Raw genomic sequence first — 26766 nt, forward strand, 5'->3', positions numbered from 1 at the left:
TTCTTTTATTTTCACCTCTGGAATCTGGATAGGCTTGGCCTAGGTTTAGGCTTAGGTTGGCCTCCCCAGAGATGGGCCTGGACCAATCCACCTCTTTTTCTCTCTTCTTTATCCTTCATTCCGTCCACTTGTACTTCTGTAGTGGAGCCCGACCACCCCAGCAAAAGTTTGACAAGTAGGCTAGCTCGGGCTTGAAATATGTTTTATCAAGGCTCAGTGCGGCTCGAGTTACCCTTTCGATGAATAGATAAATTCATTTTTATGACTGGACATGTTTTTTAAATATAGTGTTTTTTAAACTGTGTATTTAAATTAAAAAAATATTAAATTTATATTTTTTAGTTATTTTTTATGGTTTTGATATATTAATATAAAAAATAAAAAAATATATAACAAGATATCATTTAAAACATTTTCAATTGAAAATCATTCTTGCAAAAATATCATATACCATATTATTAAATATATTAAAGAATTTAAAATGATTAAATTTTTTAATAATATTATTCATTTATAAATATATATGCGCCAGATCACCCCATTGTAATCATGAATAATGTACGATATGTTTTAATCAAAAAAGCTAAAATTTTTATTATTTACTTGAATTAAATAATTAAAAAAATTAAAATATATATAATAATGCACTTTAAAAAAATTACAATTTCTTAATAACGAATGTGTGAGCATAAATAGAAAATGAGGAAGAAAAAAAGAAAAAGAGAGGAAGCTGTAGGAACCCAAGAGGGGAGCCCATTTACCGAAACCCACCTTTAACTGCCGCGACCACATTCCAAAACTAGAGGGCAAAACCGTCAACCGAAAATTCCCTTCATTTTCTGCCGCATATATACACCTCCCAAACCCTAAGCGCTCGCTCTGATTCACCCGCCGCCGTTCAAACCCAAAACAACAGATCTCTAACACCCCCCCCCCCTCCCCCCGCCCCCCGAGAAATGACAACCCGCTTCAAGAAGAACCGGAAGAAGAGAGGGCACGTCAGTGCTGGCCATGGACGCATCGGCAAGCACAGGAAGCACCCAGGAGGTCGTGGTAATGCTGGAGGTATGCACCACCACCGGATTCTCTTCGACAAGTACCATCCCGGTTACTTTGGTAAAGTCGGTATGCGTTACTTCCACAAGCTCCGCAACAAGTTCTACTGTCCGATCGTGAACATCGACAAGCTATGGTCCATGGTCCCACAGGATGTTAAAGACAAGGCAACCGAGGATACTGTGCCGATGATCGATGTAACTCAGTTCGGTTACTTCAAGGTTCTTGGGAAGGGGGTTTTACCTGAGAAGCAACCGATTGTTGTCAAGGCCAAGCTTATTTCGAAGATTGCTGAGAAGAAAATTAAAGAGGCTGGCGGAGCTGTTGTGCTTACTGCCTAAGTTAGGATTTTAAGATTTTGAATTGTCTTCTTTTCCCTTAAAAATTCAAGCGATTAGGGATACCGTTGAACCACCTATTTGGATTTTGCTTATCACATGGTTTTGTCGCTTGCATTGCTTCATGCCCTTTTGTTATTTGAATTGATTGCTTGATGTTGCTCTTATTTGACTAGTTGAATATGAATAGTAGTCATCTTGCAATCCTTGCTCTTCTCAATGCTGACTTGTTTTTGAGGGTTTTCTTTTGCCTACATTGGCTAGAAATTGAAGTAGCCATGGATTTGAAAATGCCTAGTGATGGGGATATAAAACCCTATTTCCATTCGTTTATATGCATTGAACTTTCTTGCACTTGGGTCTGATTCATTTTTCATATGCCCTGTCACATCTCTGTTTTCTTGTTTAATCTACCAAACATATTGTTTAAGATGCTTTTGCATTATTCATCCTGGCCTTTTCAAGTCTCAGCTATCATTTTTATATTTGTAATGTTATGGTATCACTTGGTTGCAAATGTTTCAACTTGCGCAATGTAAATTAATCAAAGAGCAAAACCCTGTCATCTTCATTGATTATAATACTTAACAATCTCGTCTTTCTCGATGCCGTTTACATGTCCTATCTACTTTCTCCCGATCTTTCTAATGCTAGCGCTTGTTTTTATCAAGATTGCAATGAATATCCATTTCATTGATTAAATAAGATGCTATTAGTGATTTTTCATTGATCGTCTGTCTGCTATCACCTGTATTTATGCATCAGCAGTTCTTTTTCATATATCTTCTGGTCCACCTGGTCAAGTTAAGGCCCTGATGTTTTGTGCTTTATGAAAGTTTCTGTTTACTTCGTCCAACATTCTGAATAATTGTAAGATTTCCTTTGGCATGGCATTCTAGTCATGCCTGCCAACAATATCCCCTCGGCTGCTTTATTTCCATCATAGAGTCTGCTATCCGTCTGTTGTCTTCGGCTTGCTTGAATTCTGGCCTATTTGTACGTGCTTTCAGAGCTGTCTTATTTCGATGTTATGGACTTGCGGTTGGGTAATATTTTGCGTTCCTTGCGGTCCTCTTTACTCTACACCGGCGGATACATGGAAAATATTATATAGAGGTAGAGGTAGGCGTATTAAAGGTGGATAACATTATCATCTCTAGGGGTAATTGGTACTTGAAGCTGAACGAACCGTTGCACAGGGAAAATTTGAAGGACTTGAATTGGGGCGATGAAATAATATCATGCTCCCAGTTCCTAGGGTTTCCTCTGTCACTACTAAAAAAGGGCCTATTAGCAACTATTTAGCTGATAAAAAATCAACAACGAAATTAGTAACATGTAAATAATAGATGTTAATTTTTTAGTAATAGATTATTAATTGCTGATTTTTTTAGCAACAATTTATTTGTTGCTGAAATTTGATTGCGGATTGTATAAATTAGCAATAAAAATTCCATCGCTAATCATCATTGTTAGATTCGTTGTTAATTAGCAATGGTGATTCGTTGTTGATTTGTCTAATAACTATTTTTTAAAATATGAATTTTTTAAATTATTTTTCTCATCTATTGAATTTCTTATAATTAGTTGTGGATATTTCAAAAATTGTAGAAAAACATAAATTAATACTAAAAATTATTTTATCAACAATAATAAGTCAAATAAAAATAAATTCCACAATAAATTTTAAAGTTTTGTTAAACTTACATCAATATAGAGAAGTCACAATTTAATAAATATATGCTATCATAGAGGTGGTGGTTGTGGAAACGAACCAAAACAATGTTGACCATTATAAGGTGGGACTAGTATATGGTGGTCGAGATCTAGGTCGATATACTGGATTAAACATGGGATACATAGGAGTCGTCATCTGTGGAGCCACATGTGACGACATAGATGAAGCCATAGGTGCCGACATTTCTTGGTCCATATTTGATGCCCAAGCTTGGTGTCCCATGTTACTAAGAATTTTTTTTATAGAAGTCATATCTTGTTGTAGTGATAAAATATGACCATTTGTTTCCTTTATTTGCTCCTTCAATGCCTTAATTGATGAACTAGGAGGTATTAACTCCATCGTATAAGATTGTGATGAAGCACTTGTACTAACCATGAATTTTGGCATACCAGGTGTACTATATATTCTACCCTTTGTAACTCCTCCTACAGCCACACACCAAACTGCTCTATCAAATTAATGATGATTTTTCTGATCAATTTCATATATTGAAATCAATTTTTTTTTTGTAATTCTTCTACAATAAAATTAAATATAATAATAAATTCATTTTAATTTTAAATAATAATTAAATTACATAAAAAAAGTACTTACAACAACTTGTTTAGACTTGTTATCTATGAAGGTTCTAAGCTGCTTATAAACATCTTTTTCCATAAAAAAACTTTTGATTTTTACACCTAACACGAGGACATTTAATTTTACCTCCAAATACATTTTCATCAATTGAAAATGCAAAATTGAAAAATCTTAGTAAACCCGCAATAAATTCTGGATAGATATGACCATCCCTACGACGGCGATATCAATCATCCATATTAATCTAATTAACATAATTAAAACCAACAAAATTTTAGAATATTATTTAATATATTTCTTAATCTATATATATAACTTTATTTAATAAATTATCAAAATAACTTCATTAATAACCAGCTCATAAGTTATAAAAGGGAAAGATATCAAAACTTGCAATAAAAGAAAAGAGAACAACATTGAAATACTGCATGAAGTTGTAGTATAATTAAGTAGTTGGAATTGTGTGAAAAGAGGAAAGATAATATGTTGTTTTGATTGTCCTATAGATTAATAAAATTAGTAAAATTATATAGGTAGAATAACTAGCTAATTAGGATACACCAAACAACTGCTCTGTTTATTTTTTCCCACCATTATTTTTTTTTTCTTCAGCTTTAGTAGTATAGACTCTTCTATTGAAAAAAATATATATAATCATTTGTATTGTCAAGTAATATCGTAGAAATGAAGTTTTCATGCAAACACATGCCACAATTATTTTTTTAACCAACAATTAAATATTTATTTGATCAATAATTTATTACTTAAGATCATCACATTAAACAAAGAAATAATGACAAACTAAAATAAGATTATGCCTATCTAATATATGGTCATTGAATTGCACAACACACAAAATAGCATCTTCTTTTTCAAAAAAGTGCAGTATAAACTAAAAAGACACTTTGGAGACAAATTACACCATTATTAGCAAACAAACACCAAGATTCAATGGCCATGCAATTTTTCTATGAACAAAGTCATCTTCTAAAATTTATAAAAAGTTTTTTAAGTTACATTGACAAACCCCGAGGACCCAATATACATAACCCAAAAACTTGGCAACTCTAAATGCAAATAAGTAATGTGATGTGATGGGTTCAACAATATGAAATTAGAAAAAAAATGAGCAAGAATAATAGTGTTAAGAAATTAAAAAAGTAAATTAGCCTATAATAAGGTTCGCATTGCAAGTTGCCAAAGGAAATACAAAACAAGAGATTCTTGGAAATAAATACAAGTCCACATGGATATACCTTGTAGTTAGTTACTATCCAACACATTATATTTGTCAACGCATCACATACAATACCACTGCCACAATTATAAAATCATCACGAATGCTAATATCCCAAGCTTGCTCAACATACATAACAATCAACAAGTTTTGAACAACTTAGATATTTGCTACAATTCTGAGCATATAGGACAAATACCATAAAAGTAACTTTTTCAAAACATGAAATCTAAAAAAGGTACACAAGTTAAGATCATTTACCCTTCTACATTAATTGGACCATCTGTTGAAGTCAAACCCAACACATATCGACGATTATATAGAGGCACATAATTACTATGTAGAAGAATTAAATCATTATCCTATTATTTCCTTGCTTGGTTCTCAATCTAGAAGGACTACAAATAAGAAGAAACCCATCAAATGAAAAACTAGATGAAAAGCAAAGACGTGAAATCCTAATTTTTAACCTCTTTAGTGAAGCTAAATGCAAATAAGAAAGGAATATCATTGCACAATGAATAAAGTGGACAATTAATAGTGCAAATTTTCTGGTCAAAACAGGATGAGAAAGGTAAAAAATTGATGATGAACTATTTCACTCTCTCTGCTCTATTTTATTTAACACTACTAAACAAGAACAATTTCATTGGAGAGAAGTTGATGAAGAAGAAGATGAGTGAAAATGATATAGTATGCAAAAAATTATTAACCAACGCCAAACAATTTTCATAGCACACGAATAAAGTCCAAGATCTAACTTTTATTTACGGGTTTGTCACATGTTACCCATATTTCTCCTTTGAAAAACCACACACATACACCGAACAAAACAAAAAAAGCAAAACCCCAAAAAAAGCCACACTACCTAACCAAGCAACAATGAAATTGTCACAGAACCACGAAGATAAAGAACATTACATTAAGAATTAGAAACATTAACCTTGAGGACATGGTGGTTTTAATAGGGGAAAACTTGTCACATGCCGCAAATACTAACATAACAGGAGATGATGAACAAGCATTGACAGGAGACAAAAAAAGGAGCACGAACAGAGGGGTAACAATTTGAATTAATGGTCATAGCGGGAAATCACCAAGACGACCAAACACGCCATTTTACTTTTTATTTCGTAATGTGTCAAGGGACACGTGTAATAAAACCTGTTATCCCTATTATTCAGGACATGCAATTTGTGTGTTTAAATTGGTTTGTAACAGAATAGAAAAACAGAGAAAAACAATACACAATGAATGTGTGAATAGAGAAATTCAGGTGAATTGCTCCCATTCTATCCAAGTTTCCTTCATTTTTCTTTTTCATATGTTGATCTTGGTATCTATTGTTTATTATTCATCTCCAGCCATTCATCCATCTCTGTTTTCAGTGATAGTTGGCAGTAATTTTATTCAAATGGTAACAGGACGTGTTAGGAGCACATATTCATGGAAAAGAATTTAAGAAAGTGACAAAGATGAGATTTTTAGAGAAGGAATAGAAAGGGACATATGGGTTAATTAGGGTTCTTTTGGAGAATGAAAGGTTTTTCTCTTGAGATTGGTATTTGCCTGTGTGAGCTTTTTTTTTTTTTTGCAAGGTATACATGTGCCAATTAATTATTAACACGTCATTATTGTTTATTTGTTTTTGTATAAAAGTCAAAGTCTAATCTTTTCTTTTTATCAGCAACGAGCTTTTTCATTGTAAATTTTGTGGTATCAGAGCCAACCTTCCTTGGATTGGGATCATGACACCTGACACAAGAACAACAAAAATTAAAAGGCTTGAGGATTCTATTGATTCGGCAAAAAGAAAAGCCAACCATAAGTATGATTAGCTAGTTACTCTCATGAAGGACCAAGGCCAAAAGCTGGACCATACCATAGACAATCATGAAGCTTAAATTAGGGACATAAAGAAATTGCTCAGCGGCCTAATGCAACAACTAAAGTTTGTTATGCAAAGATTTCCCCTCGCCTCAGGAGAATCCAGCCAAAGCAGAGATAAACATGCTACTCATTAGAGCGAATCGACATTCAGGCCTAGCAACTCCACTGAAGGAAAGCCAGCTGCTTATAAGGTACACCGACCCAAACATCCATTTCCAGTGTTTAAGGGTGAAGATGTGCATAGATGGTTGTACAAATACAATCAGTATTTTGAGATAGAGGACATTGATGACTTATAGAAACTGAAACTAGCCTCCTATTAATTAGACGGCATAGCCCTGTGCTGGCACCAAAAGAAGTCTGAATAATCAGAGAGTGAGCTGGGACGAGTATGTAGAAGCTCTTTGCTATAGGTTCGGGGACAAAAGGACCCAATGAAAGATTTGATAGACTTGAAACAAGTAAGGACTTTGGAGAGTTATATTCATGACTTTGATGTTCTATGGAATAAGGCTGGTATTGGAGAGAGGCAAGCTTTAGTCATCTTCTTAGAAGGTCTGGAATTGGAAATAAAAAATACTTTGAAAATGTTTGAACCCAAAGACCTTAGACAAGCTAACAACCTTGCTAGATTGCATGCAAATACTTTAACACACAGACAAACTTTTGTGTATCTACTAAAACACTCAATATCCATCACTTCCCACAGCCTTCCACCAAAACCATACAACAACCAAACACTACTACTACCAACCTACCAAAAAGTAACCCTACCTATTGGCCAAACAACACTACTCCAAACTCATTCAACAAGACTTTCATTAAACCCACCAAATCTATAAAAAAAACCAGGAGTTTGAAGAAGATAGACTAAAGGGATTATTTTTTTTATATGATGACAAATTCATGTCGGGTTATAGATGCAGAAACAAACGGTTATATTATCTGAGTATTCTAGAAGGAAAAGAAAGGGAGTCAACCCATAAATTTGAGACCCTACAAGTGTTCAGGGTTGCAAAAAGATGTGCTAGAAAAGATGTTAGATGAAATGTTGGAAATATGAATTATAAGGCCTAGCAACAACACCTTTACCTCACCAGTGGTGCTGGTTAAGAAAAAAAATTCCACTTGGAGGCTGTGTGTGGATTATAGAGCTCTGAACAAACTCACTATCAAGGACAAGTACCTCATTCTAATGGTTGAAGAGTTACTTGAGGAACTAATAGGAACAACCACTTTTCGAAGATTGACCTTCAATCTGGATATCACTAGATCATAATGGGTTCAGGGGAGGAGTTTAAAACAACTTTCAAGACACATAATGGTAACTACGAGTTTTTGGTTATGCCTTTTAGGTTAACCAACGCTCCCGCTACATTTCAGAGCTTGATGAATGAGGTTTTTAGAGCACACCTCAGGAAATTCATCTTGGTATTCTTTAATGATATTCTAGCATACAGTAAGACATTTACAGCCCATTATGAACACTTATAAATTATTTTCAACTTGTTGAGAATACACCAGCTGGTTGTGAAAGCAAGTAAATGTAGCTTTGAAAGCGAGGAGGTCGAATACTTAAGCCACATTATATCTAAATATGGAGTTGTTACCGACCCTAACAAAACCAAAGCTATACTCGACTAGCCACTGCCTAGGAACTTGAGGCAATTGAGAGGATTTTTGGGGTTTACGGGCTACTATCGAAGATTTGTTAAGGGGTACGAGTCCATTTGTAAACCTTTGACACAACTATTAAAAAATGATGCTTTTGGCTGGAGTCATGAGGCTACCAATACATTTAACCTGCTCAAGGAATTGATGACTAATCCTTCAGTACTATCCTTACCAGACTTAGATAAACTATTTATTGTAGAAACAGATGCATTCATGGTTAGTGTGGGGGCAGTTCTTATGTAAGAAGGTCATCCTATTACATACATCAGCAAATCTCTAGGCCCTAAACAACAAGCTATGTCTATCTACGAAAAGGAGATATTGGCTATCATGCATGCAATTAATAAATGGAAGCACTACCTGTGGGGAAAACATTTTAACATTCGCATAGACCACACGAGTCTTAAATATCTCTTGGATAAAAAAATAATTACTCCTATGTAGCATCAGTGGCTAGTTAAGTTGATAGGGTATGATTACGAGATAGAGTACAGAAGAGGAAATGAAAATGTCGCAGCAGATGCCCTCTTAAGAACTACAAGTCAGGACTCTACTCAATGGTTATTTCCTCCATCTCTTTCAATATCATGGAGGAAATTACAAGGTCTTGGCAAGAAGATCCACATTTACTAACTGTCATTCAAGACCTGAAAACCACTCCAGGGTCACATCCTTATTACACTTGGGTCAATGGCCACTTAAATAGGAAGGGTAAGATTGTGGTAGGACGTGATTTAGAACTACAATCCTGGTTGATTTCATTATATCACAACTCAGTTGTAGGAGGCCATTCAGGAGTTACTGCCACTACGAAGAGGGTGGGAAGTTTGTTCTATTGGAAGGGGCAAAGAAGCATATCCGTCAGTTTGTTAGAATATGCTTAACTTGCTAAAAGAACAAACATGAAAATGTAGACACACCAAGGCTACTACAACCCCTACCCATTCCCCATGCTCCATTCATTGACATCAATATGGATTTCATCGAGGAGCTACCTAAATCTGAAGGGAAGGATGTCATCATAGTAATAGTAGACCGTTTCAGCAAATACGCTCATTTTATGAGCCTCATCCATCCATATTCAGCACCTACCATGGCTAATATATTCATGGACAATGTGTGCAAACTACATGGCCTGCCAACATCAATAGTCAGTGATAGGGATCCAGTGTTTTTGAGCAAATTCTGGAAGGAGATGTTCAGTATCCAAGGGGTAAACTTGCTCTACTCATTGGCATACCACCCTCAAACCAATGGACAGGCAAAGATAGTCAATAAATGTGTTGAAAACTATCTCAGATGTATGACTGGGGACAACCTAAATCAGTGGGCAAGATGGTTGTCATTGGCCAAATGGTGGTACAATACGAATTTCCATTCTTCAACCCAGCTAACTCCCTACGAGGCATTGTATGGTTTCTCTCCTCTTACACATGTTCCTTACTTTCCTAAAAACTCTATGATGGAATCAATTAATGATCTTCTAACTAGAAGGGAAGAAATAATTAAGCAAGTCAAGTGCACTACTCGAACCGCACAACACCGGATGACACAAATTACTAATAACAAGCGGAGTGAAAGGAGTTTCTCTATAGAAGACTGTGTATCTTAAGCTACAACACTACAAACAACAATCAGTGGTTTGTAGAGCATCGCATAAATTATCAGCTAAGTTTTTCGGTCCCTACCTAGTGATTGACAGGGTCGGTAAGGTGGCATACGTGCTAGAGCTTCCACCCTCCTCTGCCATTCATCCTGTGTTTCATGTTTCCCAACTCAAGAGGCATGTAGGGCACCAACTAGTGTAGAGTACCTTGCCAAAAATGCCTCAGGCCCCATAATTACAACCACAAGCAACAATGGATAGAAGAATCGCAAAGAGGAAGAATCAAGCAGTTACCCAAGTGTTAATTCATTGGAAGGGCCTCTCACCTGCAAATGCTACCTGGGAGTTTGCGGACGAAATAACGTGTTTTCCCGACTTTAACCTTGAGGACAGGGTGGTTTTAATTGGGGAAGACTTGTCACATGCCGCAAATACTAACATAACAGGAGATGATGAACAAGCATTGACAGGAGATGAAGAACGAGCACGAACAGAGGGTTAACAATTTGAATCAGTGGTCATAGCTGGAAATCACCAAGACAACCAAACGCACCGTTTTACTTTCTATTTCGTAATGCATCAAGGGACACATGTAATAAAGCCTATTATCCCTACTATTCGGGACAAGCAATTTATGTGTTTAAATTGGTTTGTAACAGAATAAAAAGCAGAGAAAAACAATACACAATGAATGCGTGAAGAGAGAAATTCAGGTGAATTACTCTCATTCTATCCAAGTTTCCTTCCTTTTCCTTCTTCATATGTTGATCTTGGTATCTATTGTTTATTATTCATCTCCAGCCATTCATCCATCTCTGTTTTCAGTGATAGTTGGCAGTAATTTTATTCAAATGGTAACAGGACGTGTTAGGAGCACATATTCATGGAAAAGAATTTAAGAAAGTGACAAAGATGAGATTTTTAGAGAATGAATAGAAAGGGACATATGGGTTAATTATGGTTCTTTTGGAGAATGAAAGGTTTTTCTCTTGAGATTGGTATTTGCCCGTGTGAGCTTCTTTTTTTTGCAAGGTATACATGTGCCAATTAATTATTAACACGTCATTATTGTTTATTTGTTTTTGTATAAAAGTCAAAGTCTAATCTTTTTTTTTTTATCAGCAACGTAAATTTTGTGCAACCATATTAACAACAGAAAATCCATTGCTAATTCTTAATATATTAATTTATTTTTTAGTAACTGATTATGCGTTACTAAATCCGATGCTAATATATATATATATATATATATATATATATATATATATATATATATAATCCGTTACTAATATGTTGCTAAAGTTGCATCTAAATTATTTTGTTACTAATATCTGATGCTATTGAATCTTTTTTTTAGTAGTGTATTAACACTTCATTTTCTAGCCACACACTCTGTTAAAGTTTTTTGCAGTGCAAAAGGGACAAGGCACCGTGCACCACGTTCTCAAAAAATTCATTTTTTTTTGCTAATTTTTTTTTGTGTTTTGGATCTTTTTGGTGCGCTGATCTCAAAAATAATTTTAAAAAAAAAAAAACGTCATTTTGATACATTTCGACACGAAAAACACTTTGAAAAGTAACCGTAACCACACTCCCAAACATGTCGAATTGTTGTTGGATCTTGACTTTTTTTTACTTTCAATTTATTTTTGCTTTTGGATTATAATTTTAAAAAATATATTATTTTAATATATTTCTAATTAAAAAAAAAACACCCTTGGCATCCTAAATACTACAATCCTAAATGACACTTATTTACAGGCAAAAAAATCACCGTTGGTCCATGTTTTCAGAATTTGGTCAGATTAAACTTCTACTAATAATTTGGTCACACCATCTTGTATTTCCGTTTATCGGTCATCTGAGACTCTCCTTGGTAATTTCCGATTGTCGACCATGAATCTTCAGTTGACCTGAGGAAGGCCACCGGCACGCTGATAGTACACGTGACTGGATTAAATATAAGAACGTGGAGATTAAATAATAATTCTTAAAATCACAAGAACTAATTAATTATTTTGCTAGGCTACAATGGGGACTCGTGGGAGAGGATCTTACTAAAATGCAAATGGAAATCATAAAGAGAAGCCTTCCCTTGCGTTAGGTTGGGAGGGGGCGCTTTCCTCCTGCAATGCGTGACGATGTTGGCTCAATTTCCGTGATGACCCAAGATATTTTCTTATTCTTTTTATATATTAATATTAAAAATAATTTTTAAAAAATAAAAAAATATTATTTTAATATATTTCTAAATAAAAAAATTCTAATACCTTCTAAACAATCCTTAATTCTAATTTACATCCATGATACAATTAATTATTGAGGACAGAAGCTTCATTTCTCATTATTATACTCGTATGAAAACCCTAAATGAACCACTAATCAATTAGATATATAAAAATGTATCGAACTTCATTAAAATTGGCGTGACAAGTTTACAAGATTTCAGAATTTGTACAATATAAACTTCATTTTTTTTTAAGTTATATACTTGTCATCGTAACCTTTCTTGATTTATACTTCATGTATATACAATACATCTAGCTTTATGTTCCAATCAACAATTTTTTTTTAATTTTCTGTTTTTAAGATTTAAATTTAACAATTCAAATAAGAGAGTAAAGGGTGAGAGGTTAAGGACTTGAAGATGTGACTGGATAGCTAGCTTGACGTAGTTGTTTTTAATGATATTGGTTTATTTTTAACACCATGATATGTTGAAATTAAACTTCCATATAATTTTTTTTTTAAAATCCATATAATTATTTTCCTCATAGGGACAGAATTAAGGATTACCGAATGTCATTTGTTTTTTGAAGTTATGTTTAAATATATCTATAAACATTTTTTGGTAATATGTTTTATATTCATCTTTACATAGATAATAGGTATAAAAAAAATGTCTGTATTTAATTTCTATTTTCTAAAATTATTTTAAACACAAATCTATTTTATATTTTATCTTTGTTTGTATCTTTTTAATTTTTATATGTATTTTATCCCGCAATACCATAAAACTCAACAATATATGTCATATATATATATATATATATATATATATATATATATATATATATATATATATATATATATGTTTTTTATCCTACAATATTGACCAGATACATCGATAAATGCCAAGAAAGAGTTTACGAACTTACCGATAACAGAGATCTTTCCAAGGAGATGTTGTCGGAATGTCAAAGAATCATCTCAACCCAATAACATAAGTTGTTAGGTGAGGTCCCAGGATATGATTTATATTATTCTCTAACACACCCTCTCAAGTGAAAGTTATTTGGACTTGAAACTTGCATAGGCCCACATTACCTTGTGCTTGATTTTTATCAAATAAATAGGGGTGGTGAGATTCGAACTCGTGATCACTTGGTCATTAAGGCTCTGATACCATGTCAAATAATCATCTTAACCCAATAATTTAAGTTTTTAGATGAAGTGTCAATATATGATTTATTATGTAACACGGAATCACACCACTATATAAGCTCTTTAAGCAGTCCAAATAAATGATTCGGTCCTCTCTTTACTGAAAAAGAAAACAAAGAGAATATCGAAGAATGGAGGGTGGCAGGCAATCACTTGTCTCCCGACAAAACGATCACCAGAATCGAGACCAGCACTTACGATCAACAAACTCCTCCATCGCCTCCTCCTTCACTCCTGATCCTGATGACATCCCTCTAATCAACAGTGTCCGTGATTTCTCCAGAGAATTCTTTAGAGAGTCCAAGAAGCTATGGTATCTTGCCGGCCCTGCCATCTTCACCACCTTGTGCCAGTACTCCCTTGGTGCTATCACTCAGCTTCTTGCTGGACATGTTGGCACGCTGGATCTAGCTGCTGTCTCTGTTGAGAATTCTGTCATTGCTGGATTCTCTTTTGGTATCATGGTATATAATTAACAGCTACCTACATATGTAGTAACATATAATTAACAGCTACCTATACATGTAGTAACAATTAAGCATACAATTGTTTTGTTGATCGCAGCTTGCACTATGCCTGTATTTTATTTTGGACCCTATTTAATTCATGCTGAAAATATATATATGCCCATACGCATAGCTAGGTACTAGGTAGCACCTTTTTATGTGTGTGTGTGTGTGTGTGTGTGTGTGTGTGTGTGTGTGTATAATATTGGTAATATTTTGTTACAACTTTTGATTGATGAGTAATATTTGATCATTGAATCTGCAGCTTGGCATGGGGAGTGCCTTGGAAACCCTTTGTGGACAAGCGTATGGAGCAGGGCAGCTTGATATGCTAGGACTCTATATGCAAAGATCTTGGGTCATTCTTAATGCCACAGCTGTTATACTTACCCTTTTATATATCTTTGCTGGACCATTTTTGAAGCTTATTGGTCAGACAGCAGAGATATCACAGGCGGCAGGGATGTTCTCGGTGTGGATGATACCACAGCTATTTGCTTATGCAATGAACTTTCCAATTGCAAAGTTCTTACAAGCTCAAAGCAAGATGATGGCTATGGCTGCTATAGCGGCAGTGGCCATAGTTTTCCATGCCGTTTTCAGTTGGCTATTGATGTTGAAATTAGGCTGGGGTCTGGTGGGTGCAGCCGTGGTTCTAAACGCGTCATGGTGGTTCATAGTGATTGCTCAACTGTTGTATATTTTTAGTGGAACTTGCGGGGAAGCATGGACCGGACTTTCTTGGAAAGCTTTTCAAAATCTCTGGGGATTTGTTAGGTTATCTCTGGCATCAGCTGTAATGCTTTGGTAAGAAACCCAACACAGTAGCAATTCTCTTTCTCCTTAATTGTTAATTATGACCCAATTTACAATTACAGCTAGCTTTAAGTGACTATGCTTTTGGTAAACAATTTCATGCAGCCTGGAAGTATGGTATTTCATGGCATTAATACTGTTCGCCGGATATCTAAAAAATGCTGAACTTGCAGTGGATGCCTTGTCTATAAGGTCAGTTGTTCTCCTGTTAACAGTAAACATCTCTCTTCTGCAGCATATGCTTAGTGAACTTGCATCAGCACACCCAATCTGACCCTCTTTCCGGGGCTTAAAAAGTCAGGAAAGGATACGAACAATAAGCCTGCCTCGTTGCTTTCGTTTCCTTGTCATTGCCTCCCAACAGAACAGACCTCGCCGTTCTTGTAGAAGAAGATAAGTGCAAGTAAAATTACGTGTCTGATTTGGATTCATGATCATTCCTTTGAAAACGTTAGAATATTGAAATATAATAATAGTTTGTTTGCTGGTAGTTTTTTTTAAAAAAAAGTAAATTTTGGAAAAGTAAATTCTGGAAAAGTAAATTATTTTCTGATGTTTGGTAGTGTAATGGAAAATAAATTGGAAAATATTTTCCAGTGTTTAGTTATGTCATGGAAAATGAACTGGAAAATAACTTATTAATATTTTATTTTTCTCAAGTTTATTAAAATAATGAGGAACAAATCTTACAAATTAAAAAGTTGAATGAGACTGAAATTGAAAAAAAATAATTTCATAAATTATCTCAAATAAAATAAATAATAATCAAAATAATAGAGATCAAATCTAAAAAATATAAAAAAAATAAAAAATGAAGAAATTAAAATAATAATAATTAACATTTCATAAACTATTTCAAATAAAATAAGTAACAATAAAAAAAATAAGGACCAAATTTGATACATAAAAAATTTCAATAAAAAAATGATAAGAAAAAAGCAAATAACAATTATAAAAATAAGGACCAATGTTAATATAAAAATTAAATTTTAAGAGATGAAATTGAAAAATAAATATTCAAAACAAAATATATATAGCAATCAAAAGTTTGAGGACCAAATTTGATATAATCAGCAAATAATATGACATTTCTAAATTTTTCACAACTTCCAGAAAGTGTTTTCCGCCTAAATTTTCCAGGAAAACACTTTCCTGGAAACCAAGTCAAATTTTTCTTTGACTGGAAAGTGTTTTTTGTTGACCAACTTTTTTAATGGCAAACAAACACAGAAAAGATTGGAAAATAATTTCTTAAAAAATAAATTTCGAGAAACAAACATAGCCTAAGTTCATGGGTAATGCTTTCATCTTTGAAAGGAAAAAAAAAAACTTTATGGGATAGAATATATTATTATTAGAAGAGTTTTATCCTTTTAACTGGCTGATTTTTTTTAATTAGCCCTCCACATCTATTATTATCAGGAAAAAAACACCTAAACACCTTCAAAATAAACTACGACTGGTGATAGATGATAGATGTGGAGGGCTAATTAAATAAATCGATTTTCTCTCATAAATCATAATTATATGTGTCGACAAATTAATTAGTTGAATCTAGAATTAAAGTTATGAGTATAATCTTGAAAAAAGATTATTAAGCAATTGTTAATGACGTTTAGGTTACCAAATTTTGAGATAATTTCGTGATGTCGATATTAATATGTCATGTTTTTCCATGATAATGACATGTCAGTAATAATGTTAGACGGGGTGGTGAAAAAAAAAACTTATATGGTAAATTATACATGTAGGTGGTAGATAAACGTTTAAAAAAATTAGTAAAAGTAACCATATTTTAATATTTAATATTAAATTTTAAATCAAATATGATTGAGAATTAACTCGATTTACCTGTTAATTAATTTAATATTTTTTTAAAAAATAATAATAATATTTTAAGAATAGGATGTAATTCAATTTAATATTTTTTAAAATAATAATATTATTTTAATTTTTTAAATATTATAATTTTGAATTAAAATAATTAAATCACCCGTTTTATAACTTAATATCACCACAATCTTCTATCACTATTAATTAGTTGTATCGCTGCTAGACTGCTAGTTGTGCTGATAGAAGTGGTAGCTGATGGTAGTCATCATACTATTAACAAATAATATATTATCCAAAAAAAAAAATTTAGGGTCCGGAGGATTCTTTAGATTTGTTATTAAACACAAAAATATAATTACTTTAAAAAAATAATTTCTCATTAAGATAATTTTTTTTATTAATATGTCTCTTATTTATCTTAGCAAATACAATGTTATTAACTAGATTATTGTTTCTCTTAAAAAAAATATTTTATGATTGTTAAAATAAGTTTAAAAAATATATTAAAATAATATATTCATATTTTATGTGTGATTGAAAGTTAAAAAAATCATAATTATAATAAAATTATGTTAAAATCTATTTATTTTAAAAAAAAACACGACAAAATAAATGATGTTAGTTTCGCTCGAACCGGTGACCCCGTGTCACGGTCACGCGTGCTAATCAAATGAGCTAAAGAACAAAATTGTTATAAAATGATTACTGTTTAAGTAATTATTATTTAGTCACTGTATTTTAATAAAATTATTTAATTAGTTCTTGTAATTTTAGAAACTATATATTTATTTAATTTTTATGTTCTTGGAATCATCTAAAAGGTATACTTTCGTCAATTCTATGCGCCTTTTCAATTTTCTTTGTATTCCTATCTTTTTTGAGAGAAACAAAAAGGAAAAGAGAAGTATATATGATGGAAAATCTTGATGACTGGAGCATTTTTTGAAACAAAAGACTACAAAATTAAAGATGGTAAGCACTTGTGAAGAGATTAATATTCAATTATTCTGGTACTACAAAGGCTAATCAATTATTTTTTAATAAACCACAAGGACTAAATTATAATTAACTTGCGATTGGAATAACCTTATTCGAATTAATAGTCTCAACGTTATGTTAATTTGTTTTTTGATGAACATTCGATTTAATTTGCAGCACCAACATAGTGGGTTGGGCGCTCATGATAGCCATTGGAATCAACGCAGCCATAAGGTTCGCAGCAGATACAAGCCTTTCAACATTTTACACACACACACACACATCGAAAGAAGTAGATAGAGCAGCATGATATTTGAGTTTGAACTCGTTCGTTGATGCATGCAGCGTGAGAGTGTCAAATGAACTAGGAGCTGCCCACCCAAGAACTGCCAAATTCTCTTTAGTAGTGGCCACGCTAGCTTCGCTTATGATAGGCCTCGTAATCGCACTAATTCTTGTCCTGGCACGGAACCTATACCCAGACTTGTTTACGAACGATGCTGGAGTCAAGGAACTAGTAAAGGAGCTCACACCTCTCCTCGCTGTCTGCATCATCATCAATAATGTTCAACCAGTTCTCTCAGGTAATCAAGTTCTTACTATATATATGTTCTCCTACGTGCATGCTTGCTTTGTACTACTTGGGTGCTGTATCTCAGGTCCGTCTCTTACAAATGGATATGGTGGTGATCTTGTTAAAATTAAACAGGGGTGGCCATTGGAGCAGGATGGCAAGCTGCTGTTGCTTATGTAAACATAGGGTGTTACTACATATTTGGAATTCCCTTGGGTCTCATTCTTGGTTTTTGGCTTCAAATGGGTGTCCAGGTTAGCCTTGTATTCCCCTTTATTGTGCCGCCGAATGTACAAAGTTATATAATTATCATCATGTATGGGACATTTTTATTCAAATTACGGCTGATGAGGGAAACAAAACTAATAACTAGCCATAGTTATTATACCCGTTAAAAGCCCGGGTTACAAGGTTAGCTAAGAACGTGTTTGGCAGTGTGGTAGTGGTTGCTTTTCAAATAGCTTTTCGAGCCAAAATACATGTCAATGATGTTTTTTTTATTTTTTAAAAATTATTTTTGACATCAGCACATCAAAACGATCCAAAAAATACAAACCGCACTTAATTTTAGCAAAAAAAAAAAATTGAAATTTGGTCAAACACAGGTTCAACCGCAGAGCCAAACAGGCTCTAAATTACCCCGAATCAACTTTAAAACAAATTCAAATTTGCACAATATTTAAATGAGATTGATCGATTACATCACCATCGTTAGATCTAATACATTCAAAAGCAAACCCAAGTTTTGAGTCCATGGGTTATTAGGTCTATCCATCTAGCTAAGTCGGGTTCAAAGTGTGATTAAGAATATAGAAATGATTATTTTTTAAAGTGTTTTTTTATAAATATATTAAAATAATATTTTTTTTATTTTTAAAAATTTATTTTTGATATCAATATATTAAAATAATCCAAAAATATATAAAAAAATAATTTTTAAAAACAAATTAGTTAGTCTTCCATTTGGACAGCAATCCAAGTGAATTTAATAACTACACTGTATATGATAAAAGAGATGCTCGCCATTAATCAATCATCATGCATCTATATAACTGGCTCCCCTAGGTTTTCTTTAGAGAGTCACATGATCATCAAGTGGGAGGGTGATGGACGATCATAATGAATGGTTATATATATAATTTCTTCTGCTCTTATCGGCAATTTTCAGGGAATTTGGATTGGAATGCTGACAGGGACTGCCGTGCAAACTGCCGTTCTCTTCTGGATGATTGGTAAAACCAATTGGAACACAGAGGTAAGTTTCTAATTTTTTATTTCAAATAAATATCCATGAAAAGTACAGATTAAGGATATTTTTCACATTCAGGTGACCACCTGATGAATAATTTTAATTAAATGCAGGCTTCTGCTGCCGAAGAGAGGATAAGGAAATGGGGGTGGGGAAGATGATTCCAAAAACAAAAAAGGTGAACAATAAGAGAGATTCAGGAGTGGAAGGGCCCCCATTTTGATTAGCGAATTGTTACAATTTATGGATAAAAAAAATTCAGAGTCCACTCAATTCTTCAATGGATGGATTGCATCAGTTTCAGTTCTTTTGTTTGGAAACTAGAGAAGTTAGGGCTTCAATTTATAGCCACATGGCGTTCCGTTTCATACTTTCTGAAATATTATCATATGAAATAACATCATATACCAACAAATAAGAATTTCACAAATCTATGATTATATCCACAACAATCATGACAAATGAACATGTAACATTAATTCAATGTAGAACTTTAGGTTCAAATGGTTTATTATCGTTTGATAGTGCATCTTTTTTGTCTGAGGAATATACAATTCTAAGAAATTAAGGTCCTTTCCTGCGCAATGAAAAATAAAAAGATGATCAAGGGATTCAAGAGATGGCATGTATCTATTGTAATTCTGTGCAAAAAAAAAAAACTGTTAATTCTGTTATTTATTTTCTTCTTTGCTGTAACAGGCTAACAACCTATATAAGGACCATGCACTCTTTGAATAAAAATACAAGAACCTGAGCCAGAATTTTTGCACTTAACTTGCTGGTGTTTCATTTCACTAGTCCGTTCATGATTTTATTACCAACAGTATCTGCGTGAAAACTAGTGTGTGTAAAGAGAGAGATCCTAGGAATATCACGAATACCAAACTTTACAGCAAGACCTTGGACCATTACCTATAGAGATAAATACTTCTGATGTTCAGCTAATTAATGTGTGATTGCATCATTTATGCTCTGCTTATTGCAAGTAATTTCACTATTACACTTGAGAATTCAAATTAAGAGGGCCCGAGAATCATACTTTGCCATCCCAAACCTTTCCCATTCTTTATCGGGAAAGCATACAGTTAGATGTCTAGTTGCTCGTGAGACTCGAGATACAATCTTGTTAGTTTATTATTCCTGTAGAATTAGAGAGTATTGACATGCAAGTATCCAAAGTCTCAAATACAGTGGTCAACAGCCAAGAAATATATTCTTGTGGGGTAAATGATACAAATAGAAAGACATTTCATGATTAAGGACAGAAGGATATGTTTACGTATGCAAGTTAATTGGAAAAACTACTATTCAAAGATTTACAAACCTTATGACTATCTCAGAGAGAAGGCAAAGCACGCCAATTATTAGCAAGGTTCATGACATGATCACGTGAAGTTGCTGGTAGTTGTTGTAAAATCACATTCTTGACATGAACAGCAGCTGTTTCACCAGCATGAGTGGCAAGTTCCAGGTAAACTACAGCTTTCAACTTCTCTCCTTCCTGTCCAAAATATTACCATAGGATCCTCAGGCAAGCAAAAAAGTAATATAGAGGCCTATCTAAATAGTTCAACCATGAACACCATCCCATGTGACCTCTAAAGACATCACGAGGCTTTGAAATTGGGTTTTAGCTGTGTTTAGGGTGCATTGCAAAACTATGCTTGGGTAGTTGATAGCCTATATTTGGCCAAAGCACCAATCCTTGTTCTTTTCTGAATCACACTGGTTTCGCCACATGAAAAAAAGAAAAATTAACAAGTGCAACAAGAAGATGAAAGCAATTGAGAGATCACAACTCGAAAACACGAGTCCAAACACAAAGCCAGGTAGCCACCCTTGGAAAAAATGGAGAAAGCAAAAGAGACACATTAAGTCAAATGTGTTGAGTATCAAGCTCTCTCAAGTATGCCCTTCCCATCCCCATTTGTTATATTCTCCCACCTTAATGCAACCACTCAAAGCACAAATTAAATTAATCTACTTCTGGCACTGCCTATCCTGCATATATAAATACAGGTTAAATCAATAGTAACATACCGAAAAGAGTCCAAGTCCATGCTCATACTGAGCTTTGCTATGACCACGATCGGCTGCCCGCTTCATCCATTTCCTTGCTTGGCGATGACTCTGAGCCAAACCTTCCCCAACTGAGTAACACAAAGCAACACGGTACATTGCACGCACATATCCACCTTCAGCCGCTTTTAGATACCATCTAGCCTGTTTGAGAGAAAAGCTCATTAGTTCTGAACTGACAAGCTAATCCACAAATTTGTGGTGGGACAAAAAGAGAGATGCTTACAGCCTCGTGTAGATGACGATCAAATCCACAACCTTGATGCAAACAAAGTGCGAGTTGGTATTGAGCACGAACATGACCAGATTTGGAAGCCTGAAACAACCATTTCACTGCTTCCTTTCGTTTTGAAGGTTCGGCTGCACGTCCAATAATAACACCATAATAAGCACATCCTAGCAACTCATGACCAGATTTTGCTTTATTGGAGGCTAGTTTTTCCATAACCTTTTCATTTATTATTGTTATCATTTTCTCATTTCTTTTTGTGGGATATTTTAAAAGTGATCAAAACATTGGCAACACTCAATCACCCATTTCAACAAGCAAAAGAAACTACAGCCTATGTTCATGTCATGCTTATAAATATTTATGACAAAAAAAATTGCATTTTTCTAGCTTTTCTACAATATTTCGGCTCCCTGCAGCACTTGCATTGCACAAAACAGAAACATAACTGCTATTTCATTTAACTTTAAACTCCATAAAGATGACTAGAATGCAAAAGGCACTAGAAAAGGAAATTAAGAATTAGATACCTTGCAAGTAAGAAAGTCCAAGATTACACTGTCCAGAAGGGTCTCCAAGCACTGCAGCCTTTTTATAAAGGGCAATTGCCTTGTCTTTTTTACCAATTTCCCAGTAAAGAAGACCAGCATCAACCATGGCGAGGGTGGACCCACGAACCGCGCCTTTTAAAAAGGAGTCGAGAGCCTTGTCCAAATTAGGTCGCACACCTCCCCGGCCATGCTTGAACCGCTTTCCCCATTTTAGGAACAACAAGGCTTCTCTCAATGGCCGAAGCCCTTCGCTCCATGACTTGCACACCAAAGACGCTGTTTGCAGATGAGGCAGTGTGAACGATGCCGCTATTTTGGTCAAAATATCGGAGGGAAGTGTCGAGAAATCACCATCGGATGATCTTAATTGCCGAAAATCTGCTTCTGATGATAACCAGAATTTAAAGGTTGATTGACGGTATTGGCGACCAGGCCAAGTTTTCTGCTTCATCTTCTTTGGTAGAGTGTAGAGAGTGAAGTAAGTCGGTGGTTACTGGTAGATGCGACCAGCCGACTACCGCTTCAATGGTCATTGCTTTCATAACCACGTCATCAATTACGTGGGGCCGCTGAGCTCTGTGGCCGGCCCACCTGAAAGTTACCTTCTCAACATTTCGTATTCGCCGGATCCGATCCAATAATGACCCCAGCCCCAGGTCTTTGAACGTGAGTCAACTTATCAAGTTAGTTGATGTTATTATGTGTTTCGTGATAGGGTGCATTATATTTTATAAATATATTCTTTAATTTAAAATATATTAAAACAATATTTTTTTTAATCTTTTTTATTTCTAATATTAAAAAATTAAAATCATTAAAAATATATAAAAAAAATATTTTTTTAATTTTTTTAAACGAAAATTATTTTTAAAAACAGAAACACCAAATAAGCAATTAATTATCTTAATAAAATCACATCCATATTATTAAAATTGGTGAGCTGATAATATATTTTTAGTTAATGCAAAAGATTTAATTTTCAAATATTAATCTAAGTAATTTGATTATTTTTTCAAAAGTCAAGTTTTTAACACCATCAAGGATTTGACTAAATATGGTTTAATTACACATCTAACCCAGCAAGCCAAGCCCAACTATACAAAAGGCCAAGCCCAAGAATACAAAAGGCTTGGGTCCATAAATGAACGCAAACTAAAAACTAGCAGACCTTTGTCCATAGCAACTAAGCCCATTCCACATTTTTTAAGGGATGATTTCTATTTCGATCCGGGTAAAAAAACTATTTTTTTATATATAAAAAAAAAACCACTAATTTAAATAATATAAAAAGATTCAGGTAATTCGAGATTACTCGGATTCTCTTTACGGTGTGAAGGAAGAAAACATTTTGATTCGGAAGTAATTACCCGAGAAAAGAAAATTTCCAACCGCATCATCTCACCCTGCTGTATGTCGGCTACAAGTCGTCTATCCATATCAAAATAGCATTTACTAGGCTGGTATGCTACGGATTTGTATTATCTTTTCATTAAAATATTACGACGTCGTAAGAGTACTTTTTAAAAAAAAATTAATAACTTGAATTATAATCTATGTCTACTAAATAAGTTAATTTTATAAAAAAAATACATTATCAACTTATCAACTTGGATTAAATAATAAAATTATAAACAACAAAATTTTTATAAAAAAATTATGGAAAAACAAAGAAAACTTAAGAATAAGAATCTAATTTAAAACATCAATACATAAAAATTTCAATATGTAGAATTTTTCAACATGTTTTTCACATGAAAAATAAACAATAAATATAAATTGAAAAACTTATACATGCATCCAATCAAATAAATCACAACACATTTTGTAAATAAAATTTATAAAAAAGTCATGAATGATAAATAAAAATCTAATTCAAAAATTTAAGAGACAAATATAGATCAAAATATTTAATATTGCAACACAAGTCATTTACATGGTTGTGTTTGATGAATTTGTTTACTAAAATCAATTTATAATAGAAATGGACACAAATCAAAATTTATTGAATAAAATAAAAAAAATATTATGCAAGTCTACATATATTAAAAATATTATAAAAATACATATTGAATTTATATAAAATATAAAAAAACATGACAAATGAATTATACTAACCTTTAAAAAATTAAACATATCAAATATAATTAAACAATAATCACCATTTCAAAAAGGCTAAATAAGGTAAAAAAAATCATATAGAATGAGTATTAATTAAAATATAAATTTAGAAATTATTTTAAAAAAATCATATAGGTTAATTGTTTAAAATATATTTTTATTTAAAAATGTATTAAAATATTATTTTTATTTTATTTTTAAAAAATTATTTTTAATATCAGCATATTAAAATAATGTAAAAACATTAAAAATATATTAATTTAAAGTGAAAAAAAAAACTTTTAATTTTTTTAAAAATAATGTAATAACAAGCTGTTGATTGAAAAGGCTCGCTTTTAATTCGAGTTGCTGACTGGAATGTAATTCTGGGATAAACTTGAGTTGATTTACGGATCCAGAAAATGACCCGACCAACCTATTATATGAGTTAGCCTTGAGCTATGTACTGAAGCCCTTGCTAGTCATGTTCACGAGCCCACAATATTGGAACTGGCGCCCTGACAACAACCATGCAATTAAACACACAGTAGGCATGTCAGTGGCAGATGTTGTCTTGTGTTTTTTTTAAAAAAAATAAATTAAAATAATATTTTTTATTATTATTTAAATTTTATTTTTAATATTAACTTATCCAAACATCTAAAAATATAAAAAAAACATTAATTTTAATAAATAAATTTTAAATTCTGGATAAACCATGTTTTGGCCGAACTCCCAGATATCTTGGAATGTTGGTTTCGAGACATGATTAAATTTTTTTAGATATAATTGTTTTAAAACACAAACCATATCTCATTAAAAATTAAAAATACATGTTTGTTTTATCATAAAAAAAAAAATTCAGCAAAACCTTTCACGCTCTCCCAGTTAAATGTTTTCACTTCCTCTCAAGAAAGAGGTAATGCGTTTGTGTTTAATAATACTTTCAAAAATATATTTTAATTAAAAATATACTAAAATAATATTTTTTAAATTTTATTTTTATTTCTACCAAATATATTAAAATCATAAAATAATATATAAAAATTAATAATTTAATATTTTTAAAATAAAAAACAATTTAAAAAACTTGCGATCTTTCCAACAATAGCCGGAACCACAAAAGACTGGGCAATTTCTTTTCAGGGTGCAGCCATAGAATATCCAAAAAAGACAAGTGGATACATCCGGTCATCCACAAAAAGGGTGTTGCCGCCTAAGCTTACCAGGTTTTACTGGCTATTTAATGTATGTGTGGCATTATATTTTGGAAGTTTTTTTAAAAAAAATTAATATTTTTTAATATTTTCAGATCATTTTGATATATTGATATCAAAAATAATTTTTTAAAAATAAAAAAATATTTTTTTAAAGTGTTTCGAAATGAAAAACACTTTGAAAAACAACCGCCGCCGTATTTTTTAAAACACTCTTATAAAGCCAGTAATGGTTTAGAGTCGTTTTCACGAATATCCCAACCTCCCAATAATAACTATCTATATGCTTTAAATCTAAACTTTAATAAAACAATAATCTCGAATAGTTTTATTATATGATTGTAGATATAATAGAAAATATATATAATTTACCATATTCTTGTATGTATTATACAGACATACAGTAAACATGATTAAAATAATCAATCATCCAATTAAAATATTAAAGTGGCATGTGAATTGCTGACTAGGATGGACTCGTTTTACTTAATATGTGTAATAGCTAGGTCTATGTGGATATGTAGTATGTGAGCGGTTTTTTTCTTCGTAACATTAATTAGTATAAGAAAATATAATCCAAAACAGATGAAAATGCTATAAATTATCTTTAAATCCAACAAATACAAGAGAGAAAAAAAATTCTAAAATTAATCATTTTCTATTTGAAAACTCCAGTATAATTGCAATAATCAGTGTTTTCAATAAGAAAATATCAATAATCAAAAGTATTAAAATAATATTTTTTATTTAAAAGCATAAATTGCTTTCTAGTCGTATCTAAATCAAAACCGACTTAAGTTAAAAGTGACTTGAACAATAATCCAATGCTCCACTTGACAAAAAAATTCAAAAATAAACAAAGTATATTTATCAATTATACTTTATGAGATGAATATTATCTTTATTTAACAAAAGACTTCAAATATAAAATAAAGATTATTTAAGAATTTACTTGTTATAGACATACTAATAAAAAATATTTCTTAAATATTTTAATAGTTGTACTCAATTTCCATTCACCTTAAACCTGCCATTGTCTACATCCCCAAACATGCCCGTGCATGTATGTTAA

At 32.7% G+C, this 26766-nt stretch overlaps 4 protein-coding genes across 6 annotated transcripts; 3 read left to right on the forward strand and 1 right to left on the reverse strand.

Moving 5' to 3' along the window:
* Window positions 1-871: 871 nt before the first annotated feature.
* LOC7469048 (60S ribosomal protein L27a-3) lies at window positions 872-1598 on the forward strand. The gene has a single exon (XM_002311730.4). The coding sequence runs from the start codon at window positions 957-959 to the stop codon at window positions 1395-1397; it is 441 nt and encodes a 146-aa protein (XP_002311766.3). The 5' UTR covers window positions 872-956; the 3' UTR covers window positions 1398-1598.
* A 7504-nt stretch (window positions 1599-9102) lies between these two features.
* Window positions 9103-10623, forward strand: LOC112328484 (uncharacterized). The gene is made up of 4 exons (XM_024607554.1): window positions 9103-9340; window positions 9430-9728; window positions 9815-9925; window positions 10438-10623. The coding sequence occupies exons 1-4, from the start codon at window positions 9103-9105 to the stop codon at window positions 10621-10623; spliced, it is 834 nt and encodes a 277-aa protein (XP_024463322.1).
* Window positions 10624-13613: 2990 nt separating this feature from the next.
* Window positions 13614-19951, forward strand: LOC18109867 (protein DETOXIFICATION 29). Of its 2 annotated transcripts, XM_006388100.3 has the most exons (8): window positions 13614-14029; window positions 14337-14878; window positions 14993-15079; window positions 17876-17932; window positions 18044-18282; window positions 18408-18526; window positions 19441-19527; window positions 19635-19951. In XM_006388100.3, the coding sequence occupies exons 1-8, from the start codon at window positions 13697-13699 to the stop codon at window positions 19680-19682; spliced, it is 1512 nt and encodes a 503-aa protein (XP_006388162.2). In that variant the 5' UTR covers window positions 13614-13696; the 3' UTR covers window positions 19683-19951. The 2 variants fall into 2 exon arrangements, with proteins under 2 accessions (XP_006388162.2, XP_052310811.1); XM_052454851.1 differs by lacking the exon at window positions 17876-17932 and having other exon boundaries at window positions 13664-14029; window positions 19635-19889.
* Window positions 19952-19976: 25 nt separating this feature from the next.
* Window positions 19977-23026, reverse strand: LOC7473215 (F-box protein At1g70590). Of its 2 annotated transcripts, XM_024606503.2 has the most exons (5): window positions 22360-23026; window positions 21827-21960; window positions 21562-21744; window positions 20846-21022; window positions 19977-20098 (listed from the first exon to the last, which is right to left on the reverse strand). In XM_024606503.2, exons 1-4 carry the CDS (start codon window positions 22829-22831, stop codon window positions 20858-20860), a joined length of 954 nt encoding a protein of 317 aa, XP_024462271.1. In that variant the 5' UTR covers window positions 22832-23026; the 3' UTR covers window positions 19977-20098; window positions 20846-20857. The 2 variants fall into 2 exon arrangements, with proteins under 2 accessions (XP_024462271.1, XP_002312677.2); XM_002312641.4 differs by lacking the exon at window positions 19977-20098 and having other exon boundaries at window positions 20632-21022.
* Between the last annotated feature and the right edge of the window lie 3740 nt (window positions 23027-26766).

Source organism: Populus trichocarpa, chromosome 8 (assembly GCF_000002775.5).
Source record: "Populus trichocarpa isolate Nisqually-1 chromosome 8, P.trichocarpa_v4.1, whole genome shotgun sequence".
Lineage (NCBI taxonomy): Eukaryota > Viridiplantae > Streptophyta > Magnoliopsida > Malpighiales > Salicaceae > Populus > Populus trichocarpa.

Coding starts and splice junctions, on each gene's coding strand:
- LOC7469048 (XM_002311730.4), top strand. CDS start 957: ATGACAACCCGCTTCAAGAAGAACCGGAAGAAGAGAGGGCACGTCAGT.
- LOC112328484 (XM_024607554.1), top strand. CDS start 9,103: ATGGAGGAAATTACAAGGTCTTGGCAAGAAGATCCACATTTACTAACT. Junction 9,729..9,814: donor AGATGTTCAGTATCCAAGGG/GTAAACTTGCTC, acceptor AAACTATCTCAG/ATGTATGACTGGGGACAACC. Junction 9,926..10,437: donor CTAACTCCCTACGAGGCATT/GTATGGTTTCTC, acceptor ATTCATTGGAAG/GGCCTCTCACCTGCAAATGC.
- LOC18109867 (XM_006388100.3), top strand. CDS start 13,697: ATGGAGGGTGGCAGGCAATCACTTGTCTCCCGACAAAACGATCACCAG. Junction 14,879..14,992: donor GCATCAGCTGTAATGCTTTG/GTAAGAAACCCA, acceptor AATTTCATGCAG/CCTGGAAGTATGGTATTTCA. Junction 19,528..19,634: donor AAACCAATTGGAACACAGAG/GTAAGTTTCTAA, acceptor AATTAAATGCAG/GCTTCTGCTGCCGAAGAGAG.
- LOC7473215 (XM_024606503.2), bottom strand. CDS start 22,831: ATGAAGCAGAAAACTTGGCCTGGTCGCCAATACCGTCAATCAACCTTT. Junction 21,961..22,359: donor TGGACTTTCTTACTTGCAAG/GTATCTAATTCT, acceptor TTGGACGTGCAG/CCGAACCTTCAAAACGAAAG. Junction 21,023..21,561: donor ATGGACTTGGACTCTTTTCG/GTATGTTACTAT, acceptor TATTTTGGACAG/GAAGGAGAGAAGTTGAAAGC.